Here is a 22,396-nt window from a genome sequence, read left to right as displayed (position 1 = left end):
AGTGGTAAACCATGACATACTCTGACTGATAGTAACTTGTTCTGTGCTGATAGTAAGATTTTAAATAAATAATAAGCAAGATTTTAAGTGATAAAACTGATAACGAGTAACGACAGTCGATTTAATTTAATATTTGAATCGGTTTGTGAATTACGAATTGCAGATTGCGGATTCGAGCCTTTAATACACGTCATACTGGTTTAATTCATGATAGGTGCAATACATTTTTGTTATATTTTATAACAAATTTGGAGGTTATTGTTGTTTACTACCTATATCGTTGTTTAATACACAATAAAAAACATGTTAAATCACAGAAAATAGTTCAATAGTTACTAGTTAGAGTACAAAGTGCTTTTATGCTTCATCGATATGAATACCATGTACGGAAATGGTATGAAACAATTGGAAGAGCGGCATGTGCCCACTAAAGTCTTAAAAATGGAATGGTCAAACAAAATGGATCTGTTAGCTATAGCCAAGGAACACGGTAAACAAAAATGCACAATAATAATTTGGTGGTTAGGTAAATATCTAATTTTTATTTGATTGGTTAGTTGTATATGTATTATTTCAGGCGAAGTATCTTTACATCGTCTTACATGGCAACGAGTTTGGTCCTTAGCTGCTCCAAAAGATAAAACATTGGTGACTGCATTGGCTTGGAGACCCGATGGAAAACAACTGGCTGTAGCGTATGATTCATGTGAGTTGTATTATAATTTAGATGCTCTATGATTGCACAAAACAGACTAGTTTATATGTGTTTATTTTAGGTGATTTATTATTGGTGGACGTTGAAAATAAAGACATCGCTTTCAGCAAAACTACTGAGAGTAAAGTTACTTCTTTAGTGTGGGTACAGCAAGAAAAACCTCAGAAAAAAGACACAATAGATTCTGTACTGATAAAGGTTTTTAGAATTTGGTTATTTAATTAGTATCAGGGTTTGAAAAATTATACATTTGAGGGGAAATGTTTATTATTTAATATTTATACATTTGATTCAAAACATAAAAGCTATTTTCTACATATTATAATAAAATAAAATCTTGGCTTTAGCTCCTTACACATGATACCAATGATGATACCTATAGATAAATTGTATGTCTAGTTGTATTGATATTGCATAATAGTATAGGTATTAATAAGTATTAAGTAAGTACATAATTTCACCGAAAATTGAATCTCTCCAACTCTAAAGTAGAAATGTATTTAATGATACCTACATTTATTAAAAAATTCCAATAACAAAAAAATCTCCCAAAACATGTTTTATATTTTAAATAAAATTAATTTTGTTTTATTTCAATTTTCATACAATATTTGTTCTAACAAAAAATAAATAAATACATAAAATTGATCCTGATTTATTATCAGGTTGTATTAATTTTTGTATGTATATTAATTCATATGTAATTTGATTTAGATGAATGGTCTTGATTATCTCCCAAAACTCCAAAGCTTGGTTCTTCGTGATGCCCCTGAAGAGGAGAATAAGATACCAAAAGTCCAAGACACATTGAATTTATTGTTAGTTGGCATGGAAAATAGCGAAGTACAAATATTAGCATTGGGTATATTTTTGTGCGGATCCATTAAATTGGCTGAGGTGTTTAAAAAAGAATGCACAGTATTAAACATACACATGCCAGTAGATTTTAGTTACTTATATGTAGCTATTCAGTATTACTATGGTAGTATAGAAATAGTGACGATTAAACTACAAGAGTGTGACACATGCTGGGATGATGTTTATGATTTGGCGTTTAAACACGATCAGTTGCTGTCATCGTTAGATTATTTAGATCAAACGATGAAAAACATACTTGAAACGTGGGAGCATGTATCGTTGATGGAAATGGAACTGAAACTGAGCTCTTATTGTCCAGAAGACCCAGAAATGGTATCTACTGATCTATTGGAATTGCTAATTTATGGTATATTAACAGAACGCATGGACCAATTCCTAAAAAGAGATTTAACTGATAAGGGCATCAAGAAAATCGGTCTGTCGATCGAGTCGAGTCACACCAACGTTCAGAAACTAGTGGTGAAACAGCTGTCGGAAGTGACCAACCAGATTCTGTTCCAGCTAGTGGAGATATCCGGGATGTCGCTGAAAAAGTACGAATGTCTGGGACTGACAGAGCACAGTGTGAAGAAAGCTTTACGGTCTGTCAATGGGTTCTTGATGAAGTGCAACGAGGTGCAAATCGTCATTGAAGAGTCGCTGACTCGGTACAAACTGTTCTTCAAGTGGCTTTACGGCATGATGATCAAACTCAACGACGAGAACTCGGTGCACGACCCGTCGCTGTCGGACACGTCGCAACAGGAACTCAACATGCTGGCCGAGTACATCAACGGGCTAGGAGAGACCGGGGCCAAGGCCAAAGACTATAAACTGGACCGGGTGGGCCAGTACTTCCTGGACGGTGACTTGGAGTGCCCGTACGACACGCGCAGCCAATGGTGGTCACTGCTCCAGGACAACCCGTGCCTGGAGGAGAACGAACTGATCGTGACAGCATCCCGGAGCCATTCACTGACCCAACAGTTCGCCGAGCTCAAAGCGGACCTAATGGACATATTCGCGCAGCGCAAGACGTTCTTCGACAAAACTTTCGTTATGTACGACAACGTGCCGCTGGAAGCAACGTCAGGGCTGTCACATGGCTCCACTCGGGTGGACATGGTGGACCTGCCCAATCACAAGCTGCTTGTGTGTTGTGTTAGAGATCTAGGAGCCCACGACTTTGGGTTCTACGAGCTGATGGCGTACGGCGACACGCAAGAGGTGACGCAACGCAGCACCACCGTGTTCTACTCGTGCGACGGTACCAAGCAGAACTTGCACGATGTGCAGTTTTATTCACCCGACTACCTGTCTGTGCTGACGGAGACGGTCGACCGGGCGTCCAACCGATTCTCGCTGTTCGTGCAGCTGTCCACCAGCTGCGTGCGCAGCCACTGTTCGACGGACGGACTGTCCACGTGCCGGATAGGCCAGCCAAATGCCGTCAGCAGCAGCAACAGTAGCGAAAGCTGTCACACGCTGACCGATTACACGTGCCGAATGGTAGAAAACATGGCTGCTTCCAGTTTCGCGGTCAGTGGCGTCCGGAAAGTGGCAGTGCTGTTGTCACACAGTCGGCACAAGGTCCGACTGTTTGAGATGGAAGTGGACGACGAAGAGGACGAGGATGACGACAGTGCGATGGACATCACAAGGGATTCCAATTTGGCAGACGAGACTGCATGACGCCCTCTCCCAACCCTTTATTATCTAATAAAACACTCACCGACAAACTCGAATTACTCTTGCTCAAGACGCTCAAGCACTATGTTTTCGTCGTTGTTGTTACTCGTTGTGATGATATTAAGTCGTATAATAGTAATGATTATTATTTTACTATCGTTAATAATGATGATGATGTTTATATCGTTACCAGAGTTTGACGTACTCGTATAATATATTTAATGTACCTATACTCACATTATGCTGGCGAGATGTGCACGTCAGAATTACGTATACAATATAATATTATATTTTGTATATTTTTAGACCACAATAATATTAAATTATAATCGATTCGATTTTTCGTCCTACAAGAATCTAATAATATTGTATATTATTGTATATGTATCCCGTTCTCAACAGACTGTGATATACTTCACTCTTAAAGATACAATTTTTTTAATATTTTTGTTTTATTTGTTTATGAACAACATACATTTCTTATACAGTTAGATTTTTCTTATTTTTATTTTTTGATATATTTATATACATTCACTATATAAAGACGGAGAAAAATGAAGAAAAAACAAACGGAATAGTCATTTTCCGATAAGGAACTGCCTTTTTATACCGATGAACTGTGTTATTGCATCCACTGTTACGCTTTCGTCTCTCCGTTGTTTTTTACTTGAGATGCTTCTTTTTCCAGCGTTGGGTTGTCTATGCCGTGTTGAAACATATTGTCTTTCATTATGTTAGTTTTTCTGTACATCTGTCTGTCCAACGACACGTCTTCGTCCGAATAATCTTCTGAAATCATTCGCCACACGTTTTACGTAATATTATGTTTATCTTAGCATCATAGTCAGACTAGTGGATAAAAAAAATACAATGCATTAATTCAAAAAGTCAACAAGCTTACCTCTGAAGTGTAACGTTCTGTTACTATTCTTATATGCCGTTAGGTAAAACAAATACAGCAACAGTAACAGCAACACCAACACGCTCAAGACAGCGGCCAATCGTATGCTGTTGACCTAAAGATCGGTTGTACAAATCGTTATTATAATTAATATTGGATGTTTCATGTTTGTTTTTCAAGTAGGTTAGGTTTGCGTAAATTTTCGAATTTTACAAAAACTTCGTATAGAATTAAAAATATGAAAAAACAAAACAAAATTAATATTTAGGAGTGTATTGTAATGATTGGATACAAATGGCCACAATTTTTTTATATAAAGAATAATCTAATTAAAAACTCATACCAGCTGATAACCAAAATATTTTTAACTTATTTGAGACTGTAGTCTGTACACATTTCGCAAAATTGAAATTTTCTCTTTTAGATTCTGAGCGGAGTGATGAATGTATTGATTTTACCATGATGTGTGTTTTTATTTTGTTTTTTGTGTCTGTCATCATTACGTTTTGGGGCAGTAAAAGTGCTTCAATTTTTGACTTCAATACCTTATTCGATCATAAAGTGAATCTAGTTGGTACTTTGGGGGTCAAAATGAAAAAAATTCTTAATATTTTACTAAATAATCGGGATAAACAAACTAAAAATTAAGGGAAAACGGGACATTTTACTCGCAATCAATTTTCGACAAAATCAATTTTGGTTTTTGATGTTACTTTAAAACAAATGACCATAGATACATAACATTTATTCAAAACTAATCTAATCAAAATTGATTTTGTTTAAAATTGATTGCGCGTAAAATTTTCCGTTTTCCCTTAATTTTTAGTTTGTTTATCTCGATTATTTAGAAAAATATTAAGAATTTTATATAAACTGTATATTACACTAACATAAACATTTGGTGAAAATTTCAAGTATTTACAGTGATTAGTTTTTGTATTACAACCATATAAAAAAATCGATTTGATCGAAAACTGGTTTTGCGTAAAAATTCCCGTTTTTCTATCATTTTGTTGTTGTTTTTCTCGATTTTTTTGAAAACTGTTGGAAAATTTTGACTTTTGACCTCTATAATTTACCAAGGATATTCACTTTTACATCGGAAATCACCCCCAAAGTTTGAAATTGATGCAATATTTCGACTAGTTAGGCTGTACAGTCATAAAAAAAAAAAAAAAAAGAAACACACATCATTGTAAAATCAATACACTTCGTTCAGAATCTAACTAATACGTAAAAATCACGAAAATTCACAAATTAATTTAAGCTAGAAATTCATAAAAAATGTTCTTTTTATATCTAAGATTTGAAAATTTAATACAAGATTCCTTAACAGGCTTAACAAGTTTTTCAATCTTTATCACAAAAAAAATGTCCGCCGGAAATTCAAATTAAATTTTTATGAGCATTTGAAATTTAAATTTTTACAACATTAGAATTTCACTGGATTTCACATTTAGCAATTTTCTTATTTTGGTGTAACTCTAAAACAAATGACCGGAGATACTTGAAATTTTCACTGAATGTTTATAGAGGCATTTTATATATTTGATATAATTTTCAAAATATTTAGATTTGTTTTAAGCTGTTTACTGACATTTTAATTTTTCAACTTTTTTCTATAAATATCGATAAAAATTTATTTGTTGGGTAGAAAAGCTTGAAAATTTAATACAAGACTTCTAACACATTGTAACAATAGCAGTTGAAAAATATTAAAAATACATAGGCACGATTTTTTTTTATAAGCATTCAAAGTTTGAATTTTGACAACATAAAAATTTTTCTTTTTAAATCTAAGATTTGAAAATTTTTAATAATCTATAATATATCCTAGACAGATAAACTGTTTCCGCTCAGAATCGTTTTTCGTATACAATGATGTAATATCATTGGATTCAAATTTTATTCCATCCATTACAGTAACCCACTTGTAACCTACTGTACAGCAGAGTGACATCCACTTTCCCACTTTTTTTTAGTTTGAGTTTGGCCAACGTAAAAATTTATTAAATTCCAATTTTTAAGTTTACCTGTACTTATTATATTTTCTTAATTGTTTTAACGTTATAGGTTCAAAAATAACACTTTTTACAGCTATATATAGTAGTTATAATTACAATAGTCATGTACCTATACATATAGTAGGTATATGTATTGTATAAAGTACTAAAATAGTGTTGGTAGTAAATGAAATAAAAGAAGAGAATAGACTACGCCTATGTATAGAAACAAATTGATTTCGATAAAATATTTCAAAAACTTTCAAACTGCGATCTAGAAAGCTACGAGACGGAACAATACGTAGCTAATTAATTTGTTTGTGCTACTATATCTTCATGTGTATCTTAATTCTTTCATCGTTACTCGACACTCGTTAAGTACATAAACTACAAAACATTACACTTACTGACAGTACACACATTAATCGTGTTGACCACAAATCAATGTGCTGTGTAATTAAAAATGCATTAATGATTATCATAGATGCAAATAGGCCGTTTTGTGTTTTGATGATTGGCAAAAGTTTCCTACTTGTAATATTTTCTAACAATTATGTATGCTTTTAGTGCATAGGTTCTAAGTGGGTAATTATTACATTTTGAATCAAGCGAGGTGCTACTCGTATATGGCACTTTCGTAATAATTGCAGCCTAGGTTTTTGTTTGCTCCGTCGAAATCCTTATTTTATAAACGTTCATAAAAAATCATGGTATGTAATAATGCCATATAGGTAACCATCATAAATGTATGTGATATATACATTTTTTTTTTCAATGTAATACATAATATTTTAATAGACGCCGGTAGATAAAATAGAAAATGTGATGTTAACGATTTAGTATACGATGGTGTATTACGGGCTACAGCGTTATTTGGATAATAATTCAAATATCTGTATAATATCTATGGTTTTGTTTAAGTAATTACCGTGTAGTCATTTTCCCAGAGGTCTTTCCAATCCTTTTTTATTTCCAGCTGTACCGACCTCGCCGACAGCGATATGTTTCCGAGATGTTTACACACGCACGTGTATATACCGCTTTCTTGAGGTGTTACTTGCTGAAATAGTACGAACACAACCGTTAGTCTGATGTAAATAATTGAAAATAACACAGTGTTTTTGATTTATTGTAATATATAGCTATGCAAGCCATATAGTACATTAACTGTTATATTTCGGTGAATATAGTAGCGAGTAGATTGGTTTCTCCCAAGTTTAGAATAAGCTCATTAAATTACTATTATTATACCTAATATATTCTGCAGTGTCATATCTACAGTTTTTCATTATGGCGGGGAGGTTCGTTTTTATTTCAAATCTCAGTACAAAGGGCCCCCCTCTGCGCGTCGCATTAATCAACATCCTGACTTTTGTTGTACCTTACACCAATTATTAATTTTTATTCATTATTAAAATTGAAATTTATTATACCTAAATACATAAAAAAAGATTCAAGGCCCATACTGCATATGATCCACCTATCACCTCCCTCTAAAGTACATTCTAAAATATTATGCTATATTTAAGATGCTATAGCATAACTATATAGGTATATAGTTGTGTCACATATTCGAGTACCTCCGACACTCCGTAACAGAAACGGTGAAACTAATAAAGCTTAAAAGAATATAATGTTTAAAGATTAATGAGTAGGTATTGATACTCTCGTTGTAACTATATATATAAATAAAATCGTCAAATTTAATCGCGTCTAACTCGTTTTTGTGCGTCAGTCAAGGTAAATTTAGACTAATTCAATAAAAAAAATTGTTGTGGCTGTGTAGACTAGATCTGCTTAAAAATGTGTTAAATTGTTTAGAAATTTTGAAATACTTAGTGCCTAACATGTCAAGGAATGCCTTCAGAAGACAGTGCCAATAAACGTATTTTTTTGGAACAGTTTAACATACAATAATATTTGAATACTTTTCTATCTACCTACAAAAGCAAACATGAATGTTTTTTATATTTAAAATATCAATAAACTGGTATGCATACGGTTTTGCATCCTTCACGTACCTACAGAGTTTTTAAATAAATTTGAAATTTTGTAACTTTTTTGTGGTTTTTTAAATTGTCTATCTAAAATAAAAAAAATATTCATTATCAGGAACTGATGAATATATTGGTATTAACTGATAAATTATTTTAAGAACCTAATTAGTAGGGCCCGGATTTATATGCAACGAAAATCTATAAAATATGCAGTTGCATATCATAAATATGCAGTTGCATATCATAAATATGCAGTTGCATATCATAAATATGCAAAAAATATGCAAAATTATTTTTTTTACAAATTAACAAACTATAAGGTTTTGAGTAAAAAATTTACACAATCTAAATATATTATGTATACAAATTTATCTAATTAGTAATTAGAAATCAGAATAATTATGAAGGTTTCACAGCTCTCTGCTAGATGTTATTATTACAGTTGTATACAATTAAACATACACCGTGAAATTTCAAGATCGACAATATTAAAGTCCTCTAGCTAGACCAGAGCTGGTACCTACTGCAACACTGGATTTTAATAGGCCCCCTAAAATCGTATAAAGAAAACTTTTTCTATTCCAGCGAATAGATTAAGCATAGTACAATTCGTACAAATTAAATTTATTAATATTAAAATGATAAAAAAAAAAAAATCAAGTTTACAAAAATCATTTCTGTGTGATCTCAAGTTGTTTTGAATAATCTAATTAAAAATTGATTGTTTCAATCATTTTACCTATTTTAAATGTGGGATGACGAAATATATAGGTACTAGTAAACGATCCCTCGGTCATCAATCTACAGTTCTTTCAAGATGGGTACGATCGACAATATTTTAATGAAACTATCCTTATTTCTTGCATACTAACGTACTTAGGATATATGTTCCTAAAATAGTATTACATGAATGGACCGTAAAATCGAATAAGTCTAAATTTCTATTGTTTTCAGGAATCAAAAAAAAAAACCTATCATTTCTGTATTGTCTATAGCTATAATAGATTTTTAATTTTTTTATAGATAAGTACCTATCTAATTTAAAATTATAAAATTGTACTATATTTTAAACATGTAAATTACTGAAGATGTAATAAGAAAAAATACAAAGGTTAAAATGTTTGATGATAAAAACTGCGTAGAACATCTTTTTAATTAAAATCATAATCAAAAATTGTCTAAATTGACATATTATGTAGATATGTAGGTACCTATTATACCTACCTACCTATTCCCTTTTAACCATAGGTTTCGTATATACCTCAATATGGTAATACAATAAAATAAATAAATAATTATATTAATTATAGCACTACCGAAGTACCGACCTTGATGTAAAGCGTGCCGGTGAGGACTTCGTATTTGAACTTGTCGCTGTTGGGCGCGGTGCCGGGCCCAATGATCTGGTCGGGTTTCATCCACCAGAACTGAAACCTGTGGTGTTCATCGTTGCTGGGACACTGGAGCACGGCCGTATCGCCCGCCGACACTTCAATGATGGCGTGTTGGAGCGGTTGCTGATCTTTTTGGTTGTCACCGCTGCCGCCGCGGTTCGGCATTCCGTCTCCGACAGACGCTGGCCTGCCGGCGCAACGGCCCACGATCAATGCGGCCACCGCGAAAAACGTGCGCAGACACGCTACGGCTCTGGACGCTAGCATTGCGCTATCGTTGCCGATGTTATGTCTGTCTGCAGTGGTCAGGTAGGTACCTAAACTATATAGGTATCGACTTGAGCTGCAGCGACGGCGTTGACCTGCGGAAAAACGCGTCGGCGGTTATAGTCTATGATGACGACGCGTATAGTGTATAATAAAATACGGTCGTATACGAACACAAATATGATTTATGATATATTATATAAATATAAATAATATTATCAAGTAATTCAGTATGGGCGAACCACGAAAATCTCCGATTTATAATTTACAGATCGCAGCTATCGTTTGCCCGTATAATTTAGATCTCCTTAACGTAGCGCCGTCGCGGTTTTCCTAGAACGGTCGCTGCACTATACCGTGCACTCGGTTCACGCGAAATTCGAACCGCGGTCGTGGTACGCACACCGCTGAAACCGAAACGCTACTGTTCCTTGGTCCGATAGAAGCGACAGCCACCGCTGGCCCGCTGCATCAGCGTCACAATAAATAGCCAATAGACACGCGCGACGGCTACGTTCAAAAATAACTATTTTTTGTTTTATACGCTTGCACAGCAGTAGCCGAACAGCAGAAATCGTCGGAGAGCAAAACAATATTATTATTATATTATTTACGTCAGTATAATAGCGTATGTATATATTATTATTATGTGTATATGTAGTATATTATGTACGATGATGGTTATGGCGGCGGTGTGTAGAGGTAAGATACGCTTATAGACTCGCGTTGACACCCAGCCAATTACGACGTTTTGTTTTGACACCACACGGCGGCGGTGGCGATGGAAAACGAATCTGAAAAAAACTTGTCGCCGGGCGGTCCAATAATATTATATTCGAATATACAATAATAATATTATTTACTAGCGCTGCATCTGCTACAGTCGCCGCGAACAGAGACGTATTGTAGGCCGTGTCGTATTCTGTCTGATGACTTTACCTGACCGCCTGCAACTGTATAGCCTGCTAGTGCAGCGGTAAAGGACGGTAATGTCTATCATTACTGGTTCATTAGCTATTTGGGATAACGCAACCTTGTGTCGTTATGATCATTGAAATCGAAATTCAATTTAAAATTCAACTTTATACATAATTATAATATCCTATCTGCTGTATGGGTACACATATAGCTAAGTACGTCCAGGGGAAAAGAGATTTTTTCAATTTTCTCATTTATGACGTATAAATCAACATTTTTTTTATTACTTTTTGATATCTCAGTTTCGACGCATGTGTTATAAAATCTCGAAGAGGAGATATAATAATATATGTTGTATTACTATCGTTTATTTCGTCGACGATATCTCACGCGTTGCTCTTGTATCGTGTATTAATGCAATATTTTATTCGTCTCTTTATTCGACAAGTCGTATGCCTAATAAATAGACCGGGTCAAAGTCGTACAGATACCATCATGTCATATTCTTCGCACGAATTTGGCACCGATTTTTTCATCGATATTATATCGTTATAAGTACTAAGTAGGTACACATCAATGCGGAAAAACTATCACGACTCACTGAAGTTAATGATATTTTATGATAGTCAGCAATATATTATGTATAGGTACTATATTACTTAAAAGTTATAGAAGATATATGCATATAGCTTACAAAGTGATGACTGACTAAGTAACCTGACTAAGCGTTCGATGTTCGGTTACATCAGTATAATGTAATAAATATAGTATTAATATCCAGGTCTTGCCAGATAAAATTTTGAGCCCCTGTGCTAAATTTTTTTGAGAGCTTTATACAATTTTATTTATTAAAAAATAAATATTTCTATCAAAATTGCAAAAATTACAAATTCATTTCAAAGAGACCCTAGAATAATTAGGCGCCCCAGGTCCAACATTTCCCTTTGTGAGGGCCATGTGGATAACTAGTTGATGGTTATGACAGTTCTAAATATCGATTTTAATATAATTACTGTAGTAAATGTTATTGAATAATTTTTTAAATAAATGTAGGTATGTATATGTTTTTTTTTTAAATTATAATATAAGATGAGATAATCCTCTAAATACCAGATATTTTTGGTCGCTGAAATGTTTTTCTCTACTTAGAGCTTTCGCTATCTAGAGATGTCTGTTAGGAGAAATGTCACTGTATATAATATAAAAGGAGTAAGAATGTCAGCAGCTACCATGGTAGTCAACATTTATATTTTTTCACGTTATAACTTATAGCTAATACAAGTTATACGAAAAGACAATGATGGGCATGTATATAGTATACCTACTCACCACTCGGTGTTGATTATTTTTTATTTTTTATTTAAAATGATTGATGCAATAAAATATCGCGATTTTGTCACAAAATAAAAAAACAAGGGTTAAACTAATCTAACTGATATGTAACATAACTAAATATATAAATATATATTTATATACGTAGAGAAAGTAATTTATTTGGTTTTTTGGATTCAATTATTTAAATACACTGATAGTATAGTATATTATGCTGCTATAGTATTACCCAAGGTTAATTAAGTTAAAAGATAAAAATATGTCACTTGTACCTAATATTAAAAGACTAGACGCCAGGCCCGTAGCCACGGGGGAACAAAAAGGGACATTGCCCCCCCCTAAACCCAGCCATTGCCCCCCTAATAAATATTTAAAAAAAGTTTTAGGTAGGTATGTATTTTATTGCTTATAACCTTTTCATCGGTAATAATGTTATGAATATTATAATTATCTACGTAAACTTTAATTTAATTTTAATTTTTACTATTTAGTATTATTCGTTTTGTATTTTTAAAATAAATGTTTCATTGTAAATTCCTAAAATAATCTATTATAAATGGATATTACTATATTAAATGGAAAATTATAGTTGTGTTAATTTAATGAGATGTCAATGTAAAATTAATGTAAATTAAAAATTGCATTAATATTGTTTTATATATAATGTCTCCCCAAAAATGTGCTTTGCCAGTTTGCCCCTCCTGAAAATGTGGTCTGGCTACGGGCCTGCTAGACGCGTATAGTCGACTTGTATTTTAGTATTTTGTATGGTATATAGAATTATTTACGAGTGTTATTTAAACTTAGAATAATGAAAAATTAGGTATTAATTTAATATCACAGGTGTGTAAAGAATACGTCTTGTTAATATTGTTTTGTTGTGAGTCCATAACGTCTGTATATTATTTAGAATAATATTTAGATGTTTAAATTGTTTACAATATTGCTACGTTAATAATTAGTGATAACTAAAAAAAGCAAAAAGAAATTAAAAATACCATTCATATATTTATATTTGTAATTCAAAAAATGAATGAAATGAATTTTATAAAATTCATAATTTTTATAAGGTTTTGTTTGTATATTGTAAGTTTTTAAGTTATTTTTAATAATTATTGATAAATTTAATTAAAACATTAATCCAATAGCTATTTTGTTATTGTCATTAAAAAATGCCACCAAAATTATTGAGTCCATGTCAAGCTCTTCACTCAAATTTATATTCTGTCGTTGCCTCAACGTATAAATTATTAGTAATAATAATAATAATAATATTATTTATTAACACCAGTAAAATTAAATAATTTTTAGAATATTATAGCTATGGGTTAAGTATGACGACATTTAATTCATTTAGCTAAAACATTAGAAATTTTCGTATAAGTAATGTGAAATTTCAAACCAGTAGGTATAATCTACCTATATATCACTGCTTAAACTGATGGGGGGTAAGTATAGCTTTTGCATGATTAGCATTACTATGCGAATGACATGTGGTTTTGAAGGTTTGAAAATGATTTCTATTGAATAATTGAACACATGGTGCGATTTAATTAAATAGATGAGCTACTGTATTTGATAATACTTGAGTAATTATTTTTTATATTTTATTTTATATCATCCAAAATCTGTATGTCTCAACTATATAATAAACATTGGTCTTTATAAATAAAATATGAACGTAAATTATACTACATAAACAAGCTATCTATGAATAAATAAACTACTAATTCTGTTAGTCCTCAATTTGTTTCTTTTAGGGGGGGGGGGTCGATTTTCTGTTTTCAATCCATTATTAATTATTATTTATAAATAAAAAGTAAAGAAGCAAAATAAACGCCATAATAGGATTAATACTTTTATAACTTTTCCAAAATACCATTATACATATTATCTACAATAAAATCTAAATATTCATAATGTCTTAACCTTATTATGGCTTAAGTTAAACTAAGATAACCAATAGTTGACTAATCAAAACATATTAAATTAAAAGGTGATTTTAAGCTGATTTTTAACAACAAAGATTCATCAACAATCAGAATTATAAAATTATTTATTAATTATTGTACACCTTATATAGTTGTATCAGATGCGCTTTGTATATGATTGGTTTATGAAGAACAACATAATAGGCACGTCGTGTAAATTTATACCAATATTAACATAAGAACATTTTAATTTGTCATAATTATATATTTAATTATAATTGGTCGAGATAAAATTTCAAGTTAGATTCTGTTATTCTGAACGGAGCGATGAATATATTGGTTTTAAAATTATGTCTAACGTCAAATTTAAAAGGAGTAAAACTAACTTCAATCTTCGCGTTGATGCGTTGATGACGGGTTATAGATTACTTCAAGTAGATAAATTAATCCTGTTGGTACTTAGACGAAAATAAAATAATCAAGATTTGTGAAACACTAAAGGTAAATACGAAAAGTTAGAAATGGTTATGCTTCATTAGTTTTAAATCGAATATGTTTATTATAAAAATCTAATTTTTATAGCTATTATACATTGTCTACATTAGACCTTTTTTGGCACTCCCGCGGGTGGCTTATAAAATTAAAATGATATCGCCGCTACATCAGTGTCTTCGTTTTTCTTGCATATAACGTAGGTATAATTCGATTGGATTTTAGGAAGTAGGAACTGATAAATTTACAAGACCAACCCTTACATGAATAACATTTATTTTTTGATACATGTTAGACTCTCATCTAATAAAAAATTACCCTTATTTTTCAAACCTAAACATTTTTCGAATTATTTTTATTTTTGCCACTCTATTTTAATGATAGTTTCACAATGGAAATACTATATACATATTTTAGTATCCACCTTAGATAAGATTTTTTTATTATTATTACAATAATTACCAGCCGAGTGTCAAGTTTCAAGATTCTACATTAATTACTTTGCTCGTATTTGAGGATGTAAAACATAGATTTACCTTAATAGGCACTAAATCATATAATTAATATATACAATAGATGTATACATATATAATGCATATTATTATAGCTAGTGACATAACCAGTGGAAGGGTTTTGGGTGGTTGTTATACCCTGAAAAGTTTTTAAAAGTCAAATATTTCAAAGTGAGAACCTTTTGTCTTGTTAATTTATTTTTAATATGAATAATCCCTCCCGAAGTCTTAATTACGCCACTGATTATAGTCATCACCATATATATACTACATAAACTATTTTAAGTTTTTGAACATGAAATTCAAAACCCAAAATCAAAACATTAATTTTAATATTTTTAGTAAATTTTAAAGAATTTGTCAAACACTGCCACTTATATAAATTTATTCCAGTTGAACATTTTAACGTCAACAATAATAATATAGTTATGTTACATAACTTATGTTTCTTATATATATTAATACCTAACCTAACCATACGAGGGTAATTGGTATATTGTGCAGTCCTATGTACATCTTGACATACCTAAATAAATTTTAATGTTTCATATTCATCAATTTTCTACATTGACATGATATACATTTTTGATTACTTTTTAATTTTTATAGAATAATGAATCAATAGTTTGATCGTCATAATTTAAATTTATAACTATAATATAGAACACCATAATGAATGACATGTTTTATCCGATATCCTCTTCGACTCCATTTATCTATAATCCAAACCTTGTTGCAATACAATTTTTAACATGCTCAATGCTCATAGTAAAAATCAAAATATTTATTTTTTTTATTTTTTCTATTATATTATACGTAATAATGGGTCACCAAATTAAAATCATATAACCATTATGATAAAAATTTGATTTTTCTTTTGAAAATTACGGTGCTTTGTTATTGTTATAGTCGGTCCATGGACTATAGTTATTAAACACGTTTAAAATGTATATGAAATATATTTAAAAACCAAAACAGAGGTAATAATGAATGTCTTATGACATTGCAAATATCATCCCACCTGAATATCTATGTATATTTAATATTAAGTATAATATATACGTACGATGTGAGTACAAATAGTACAATCTTAGCTCCCGACACCAGCGTACATAGATTTCTGTGCGTAGTTATATGAAAAGTCGGAGATACGAATCATTGTCACTACGATGATGACCACGACCCGTTCTGGATTATAAAGTGACGCTAAAACGCCGATCGTCCAACGGTCGAGTGTCTTGTTACGAAATGTGCAGCAATCATAAACATATTAAATTATATTATACTGCATTTATAAGATAATAATATTGTTGTGGTGCGATTAATTGCTGATACATATATATGTATATATTATTGTACATCTTACTCGCATTATAATTATATGTATAAAGTATATGACATATTATTATTATAATAATGCTTAATCGGGACCACTGACAATTAAAAATTTAGCATGATATAATGAAGTGTATTATATTATATTATTAGTATTGCATTTGATTCGTAGTTGATAAAATCTACAGTCTTGTAAAATTAAATATATTAGTCCTAAGTATTAACTTAATTATTTTTAAGTATGCCACATGCACTAATATTAATATATGCATAATATAAAATATAGGTTTATTGTAATAATTCACGCTGTTGCAGTGTTCCCTGTTTTTATTGCTAACATTTTTTGGATGTATACATTATAATATTATTATACTCGTATACATGTTATATCTTGTAATATGTATACATTATTATACATATATGCCCATTCGTCGACAAATCGTTTTTCTACTAAAAATTAAAATTAAATCTCGTTACGATTTATAGATATACTTGTTTAGAAATATTTATGACGTTGTCACCTGTGACCTGTCGCCATTATCAGTAATATTTAATAAATAATAATATATAAACTAAACTTATTTTAAATGTTTAACTTCATACAGGTGGTGTATATTAAATAATTTTTACCGGGGAGTGGTTTTTATTTTATACTTCATTTATTTGTAACTACAACACATAAAAAAGTGTACATTTATTTTTAATAATAATTTTTTGTTCATTTTATAAAATCAAATCTACTCTGAGCTTTCAATGTGATAATTCATTTATGACTTCTGAGATAATTTGTAATATTTGATAATACAACAACATAGTAATCATTGATATACTCGTATGTTAGAATTTACCAATATTTTCATAATATAAATAACTTAAGCCAGAACTACAAGTAGTCAATGATCAAAATAATAATTTGACATATATAGGCTTTTATCGATTTTATCCAGTTTATACCCTCAATCAAAATCGACTTCACAACCCATAAATACTATAATATATATATATTATATTAAGTAAATATATAAATAAAATATTAGATGAAACTTAAACTTACCTATAAATTATAATCTATTTAATATAATAATCGTGCTCTGCGTAGAGACAATTTTTCATCAAGCAAAACTAGTCCATCGCCCCTGCTGAATGTACCATCGATATGCCTGCTGCGTAATGAAGCATGTACACATTCATGTACACAACTGGCCGCCCAATACTATTTTTATTATGAATATAGTACCCATAGGAATAAATTGGTTTTTTAGGTATGATTTTATAATAGATGTTTTGTGTTTAACAATCAAGTTATTATGAAATAGAAGGAATGAAAACTACGATTTCAGCGAATAAACTGAATTATTATTGCGTTTATTGTTATGCTTTAAAACTTGAATAATAACTATATTGTCTACTCTCAACTGATGTTATAAATTTGCATGTTTAGACTGTTTAGTTATTGGTATTTTGTACCTTCTTCAATGGTGGCTTGAATATTTTTATAATATCACGATTCACGAGGCAAATTCAATGAAGTTTAAGACATAGAGTAGGTAATAGTTCATATTTTACGTTAACGATCACTACTTTTCCTAAATTTATTTTACAAACTTTTGGTAGTTTTACCTACATTTTAGACATTAGTCATGAATCATGATTAGTTTGAAATATATAAATTACATTATTAAACATTGACTCCTAATGACTCTATATTTTTGAAAGTTAAAAACTCAAATAGATTACAGATATTTAATAATATTGTGTAGTCAAATAGATATTAGTCACATGAGTGGTTTAACTTAAATAATTCAGACGTCGCAAAAAACTCGGTTGGATTGGTTCGACGAGTTACCAAGTAAAATCCAGTGGGTTGAGTTTAAATCATGAGAAACTACTGATTGAAATTATGTTAAGAGTTAAAAGTTAAAATTTGAAGAAATGAAAACTAAATATTGAATATACGCATAGACCATCAGTATTTTTTCCATGAATAACTATCAAACAATGGTTTCTAGACTTCAAAAATTGTTTTCCAAATCATCTGGACTCCTTTAGAAATTAATTACCGACTCTTGGATAAGACTATAATACCTCATAATTTATAATTTATCGTGTAAATTTATGATATATATAATATGTCAGTATTTTATTTATATATTATGTATTTATGTCGTTTGTATTAAAATATTGAATTGTGGTTTACTGCAACAGTTTCCAGTTCGACGGAAAATGTTTTGTTTTTTATTATAGAGAAAATATTAATGTTAGACTATTATTATGAAATACATATAATAATTTGGAGACAAAGGTACCGCTGGTTCTTATAGAAAAAAAGAAATTTTTTTTATTGATAAAGCAATAACTGATAATAACATAGATTTAAGACTAATTATCTAGCATTTATGCCGATACAGGCTTCACCTGACTGCTGACTGCATATAAATTATACATATATAAATGTATTATTTCTAAAAAGGAGTGACGGGAGGGGATATTGATAATGCCATAATGTATAATATACTATTATATATATATTATACGTATATTATAGTATACGTCATTATTATATGAACTTGAACTGGTATATCATAATACATAATGATGCATATAGGTACGCACTATATTGCTTACCTACGTACAACAATAAAGACAATTTTCATTTCCTTGAAATTGAAACAATAATTACAATTGGGGTTTATAAAGTGAAAACCTTATACAGTCCACTTGTTAACGAATCCTGTGATAATATATATAGGTATAATAATAGTGTAGGTATGTTAAGTCTTTATACAGTGAGATGTGTACCAACGGTGCGAGACGTTGATCTGTAAGTAGACACCTATAAAATATATTTAGGTATATAGGTACCTATTAATGTAGACAATGGGATAGACTGACAATATACTATAACAACATTGACAGTGCGTGTCGTTCGACGTTTTGGCATTGGCGAATCATTCGAGTAGAACACCCTGGTAATTTCTTCCTAGTGAATTCGACACCGACGGTTATATTCATCATTATATCTCAATGTTTGGCGTCTATAGTAAGTAAGCTGAAGTGTTGGTATTCAACCTTGCAGTGGCGCATTAGTTAGTTAAAAAATATATATTATATTGTACAGCCACGTGAGTTAAGATTCGAACAATTGATGACAAAATATCAGATAATGGTCGGAGGTTGGTGAGTAGGTAGGAAGGGAAGTAGAAAAAAGTTGTTCGTTTTTTATTTACCAACAACTATCATTAGTATCAGATTTAATTAAATAACTATATGTATATAGTATATACATGTATAATATAAATAAATTTAATAAAAATTGTAAGTATCCACGTCGATGATATGACTTATTCTGTTTAATGTGGTAAAATAATTTATAAAATATAATTAATTTGAGAAGCCGTGAAGGGATACGTAGGCAATATTTCCTTTACACTCAGATCAATGTATGATAATATAGAGACATCTATATGATTACAAATAAAAGTAAGCGCTTAAATTAATTTTTGTAAATATCCACTGTGACTTATACTTATTTTGATTGTTAGTTTAAGAGGTATAAGAGGAAAATATTACAAAAAGAAAACATTTAATTTGGTAATAAATTATATTTAGGTAACATGGTTATATTATTGTATCATTTATCAGTTGAATCCTGATTAATAAATTCAATTTCAACAAAGTAATACATTAAAAATGCCTTCAAACACTACTTCAATTTTAAAAATATGATGAAAAATACTTAATAATAATATAACAAATTGATGACAACTACAAAACAGAACGCGTGCCAGATAGAACATTTTTGACCATACGACCTCAAAGAAGCGCGTCTAGCGTGGCCTTTCATGGCTTATACAATTACTGAATTACCTATACGCCTAATAAATTTCTACTATGCCCGTTTTTTTTGAGTCTTATTTATATTTTTTGAGCCAAAATAACCACGATTTTGAGTACTAAAATATTGTAGTGGTATTGTAGGAAGATGAATAGTTAATAAGATAATAAATTTAATTCGTATATTACCAGGCCCGAATACGGGGGGGGGGGGGGGTGATTTAGGGGTTATGAACACAACACACACTTCCAAGAAATTATTTCATCTCTGTTAAATTTGTGAGATCACATCATATACTTTAGTCCATTACCCTTTTTAATTTGCACCAAAAGTGTATGATACGATACGAAAAATACATTTGGAATATTATGGGATGTTGCTTAATATTTTCGTCTTCGTCTTCTTCTAATTATTATTATTGTATAAAAATACTAATTTCAGGTCCTATGACTTTAAACTGAACTCTGTGAAATCTGACAACTTGGCTATGATTTTTTTTTTAAGTGACAAAAGTGAGCAACAGGCAACAGGTGTGCATCTTTATGCATCATGCATGCATAAATTAACATTAATCTTAAAATCAATACTAAGTCTTACCTGATCATTTTTTTTTTTGGCAATCTATAATATAGACGAAGTCCATTGGATATTATAAGTAGCAGGGTAAATAGTTTCGATAATGTTTCCGTCCAATAGGCATTGTATTTCTGTACTCGCTACAGCGGTTAGAGGAAAAGATATTGTCTGACCCTGAAGAGCTTAGGAATGGCGTTGTCCTTTAAAAGAATGGATGCTGTGCTATGATGATTGTGACAGTGAGATTGGAAAACAAAGCTGTATATTGTTCGGGTATCATATGTATTCATATTGATGTCTGTGTTGTTTTTTCAATGGAAGATATTTGACCAATGGAAATCATACCTTTTTCTGCAAAATTTATTGCGATTTATTTCAAACAAAAAATCCAGTCAGGCCCGAATTATGATAAACAAAACACCATTATAACTTAGTTAATTTCCAGAAGTATGTTTAACTTTGATTACCAAGGCACAATGAAACTGAATATTCTTCATTTCTTCCAAACATATAAACAATATAGTACTATAACTTACTATTGTAATTATATGTATATGTAATATGTGTAGGGAAAGTACCAACCTTTCAGTTTGATTAGATCAAGCAAAAATGATCTTATTTGATTATTGTTTAAAAATAATTGATAATATATTGGTGAACCTTTCTATTGCTGTACTGGGCGATGGCGCGTTGTAAGGTTTTTAAAGCTATAATAAGGACCAAGTTTTATAACTTATAAGTTAATTATATTCAAGTTTCTTGAAAACATTCTATTATAATTATGTATTTTTGAGATGTGAAATTTACCGGAGAGATCAATATGCGGTTGGGATCTCTCGGGGACACAATATTATACGAATTCGCCTTCGCCGAAAAAAGCGTGCGCCTAGTTCTTCAAGGTTGAGTAATGAGTATTAATGAGTTTTAAGAAAAGTAACTATTAATAATTTTTAATGTTTTTAAATTAAAAAAAAAATATAATTTATTTGTTTTTCCAATAATTGTTTTCTTAATTGAGGTGAAAATACCTCCAAAACAATTTGTCGCACATAATATAGTTAGAGGTAAGTAGGTACTTAATGGTTTAATATTTTCAATAGTATTATTGCTGTTTTAATTGTCAGAAACATAACATATTAACATATATTAAACATTAATAATATATATTATAGTATAGATCAATTCACCTTATACGTTTTTACATGACTTGAGTTCATATCGGTGTAAGCCAGGTTTGTTTAAGTCTTTGAAAAAAAAAATATTTTTGTACATACGTTATAAGATTACAAAAATCAGCAAACCTATTATAGATGAAATTATATATATATATATATATATAAAAAAAATGATATTCGTAGTATAATTATTTTTTTTTTAAATTAATTTAACCCATCACATTATATTTAGGTTGAAAAACACATTTCAAAAATGTATTAGAACCTTTACATCTAAAATGTCTAATTTTTTTTTATATTTTATGATTATACATTCAAAGATTTACTTAATACAATATAAAATTATATAGGTACCCAATTTTAACAAAAATTAATATTAATCGTTTTTATCAAATTCTATTTATTTTTTATTTGTATGCAGGTAAGAGGTTAATTAAAACATTTTGATGACTAATTATTCTGATCA

The 22,396-nt window shown here is 30.4% G+C and overlaps 2 protein-coding genes across 3 annotated transcripts; one reads left to right on the top strand and one right to left on the bottom strand.

Annotated features, from left to right (window-relative positions):
- The first annotated feature begins 83 nt into the window (after positions 1–83).
- On the top strand, positions 84–3,753 carry APC4 (anaphase-promoting complex subunit 4). Its single transcript, XM_015508284.2, has 4 exons — positions 84–490; positions 578–706; positions 777–913; positions 1,430–3,753. Exons 1-4 carry the CDS (start codon positions 373–375, stop codon positions 3,263–3,265), a joined length of 2,220 nt encoding a protein of 739 aa, XP_015363770.2. The 5' UTR covers positions 84–372; the 3' UTR covers positions 3,266–3,753.
- On the bottom strand, positions 3,696–16,242 carry LOC107161739 (uncharacterized). 2 transcript variants are annotated; one of them, XM_089225229.1, is made up of 5 exons: positions 16,076–16,242; positions 9,492–9,919; positions 7,095–7,226; positions 4,164–4,278; positions 3,696–4,048 (listed from the first exon to the last, which is right to left on the bottom strand). In XM_089225229.1, the coding sequence occupies exons 2-5, from the start codon at positions 9,822–9,824 to the stop codon at positions 3,900–3,902; spliced, it is 729 nt and encodes a 242-aa protein (XP_089081355.1). In that variant the 5' UTR covers positions 9,825–9,919; positions 16,076–16,242; the 3' UTR covers positions 3,696–3,899. The 2 variants fall into 2 exon arrangements, with proteins under 2 accessions (XP_089081355.1, XP_089081354.1); XM_089225228.1 differs by having other exon boundaries at positions 3,696–4,051; positions 16,076–16,239.
- Positions 16,243–22,396: the final 6,154 nt, after the last annotated feature.

Source organism: Diuraphis noxia, unplaced genomic scaffold, assembly GCF_037042655.1.
Source record: "Diuraphis noxia isolate RWA-SAM2 unplaced genomic scaffold, SU_Dnox_SAM2 contig0004, whole genome shotgun sequence".
NCBI classification, from domain to species: domain Eukaryota; kingdom Metazoa; phylum Arthropoda; class Insecta; order Hemiptera; family Aphididae; genus Diuraphis; species Diuraphis noxia.
The sequence above is the reverse complement of the archived record's forward strand: the minus strand, read 5'-3'. Positions and strand labels throughout refer to the sequence as shown.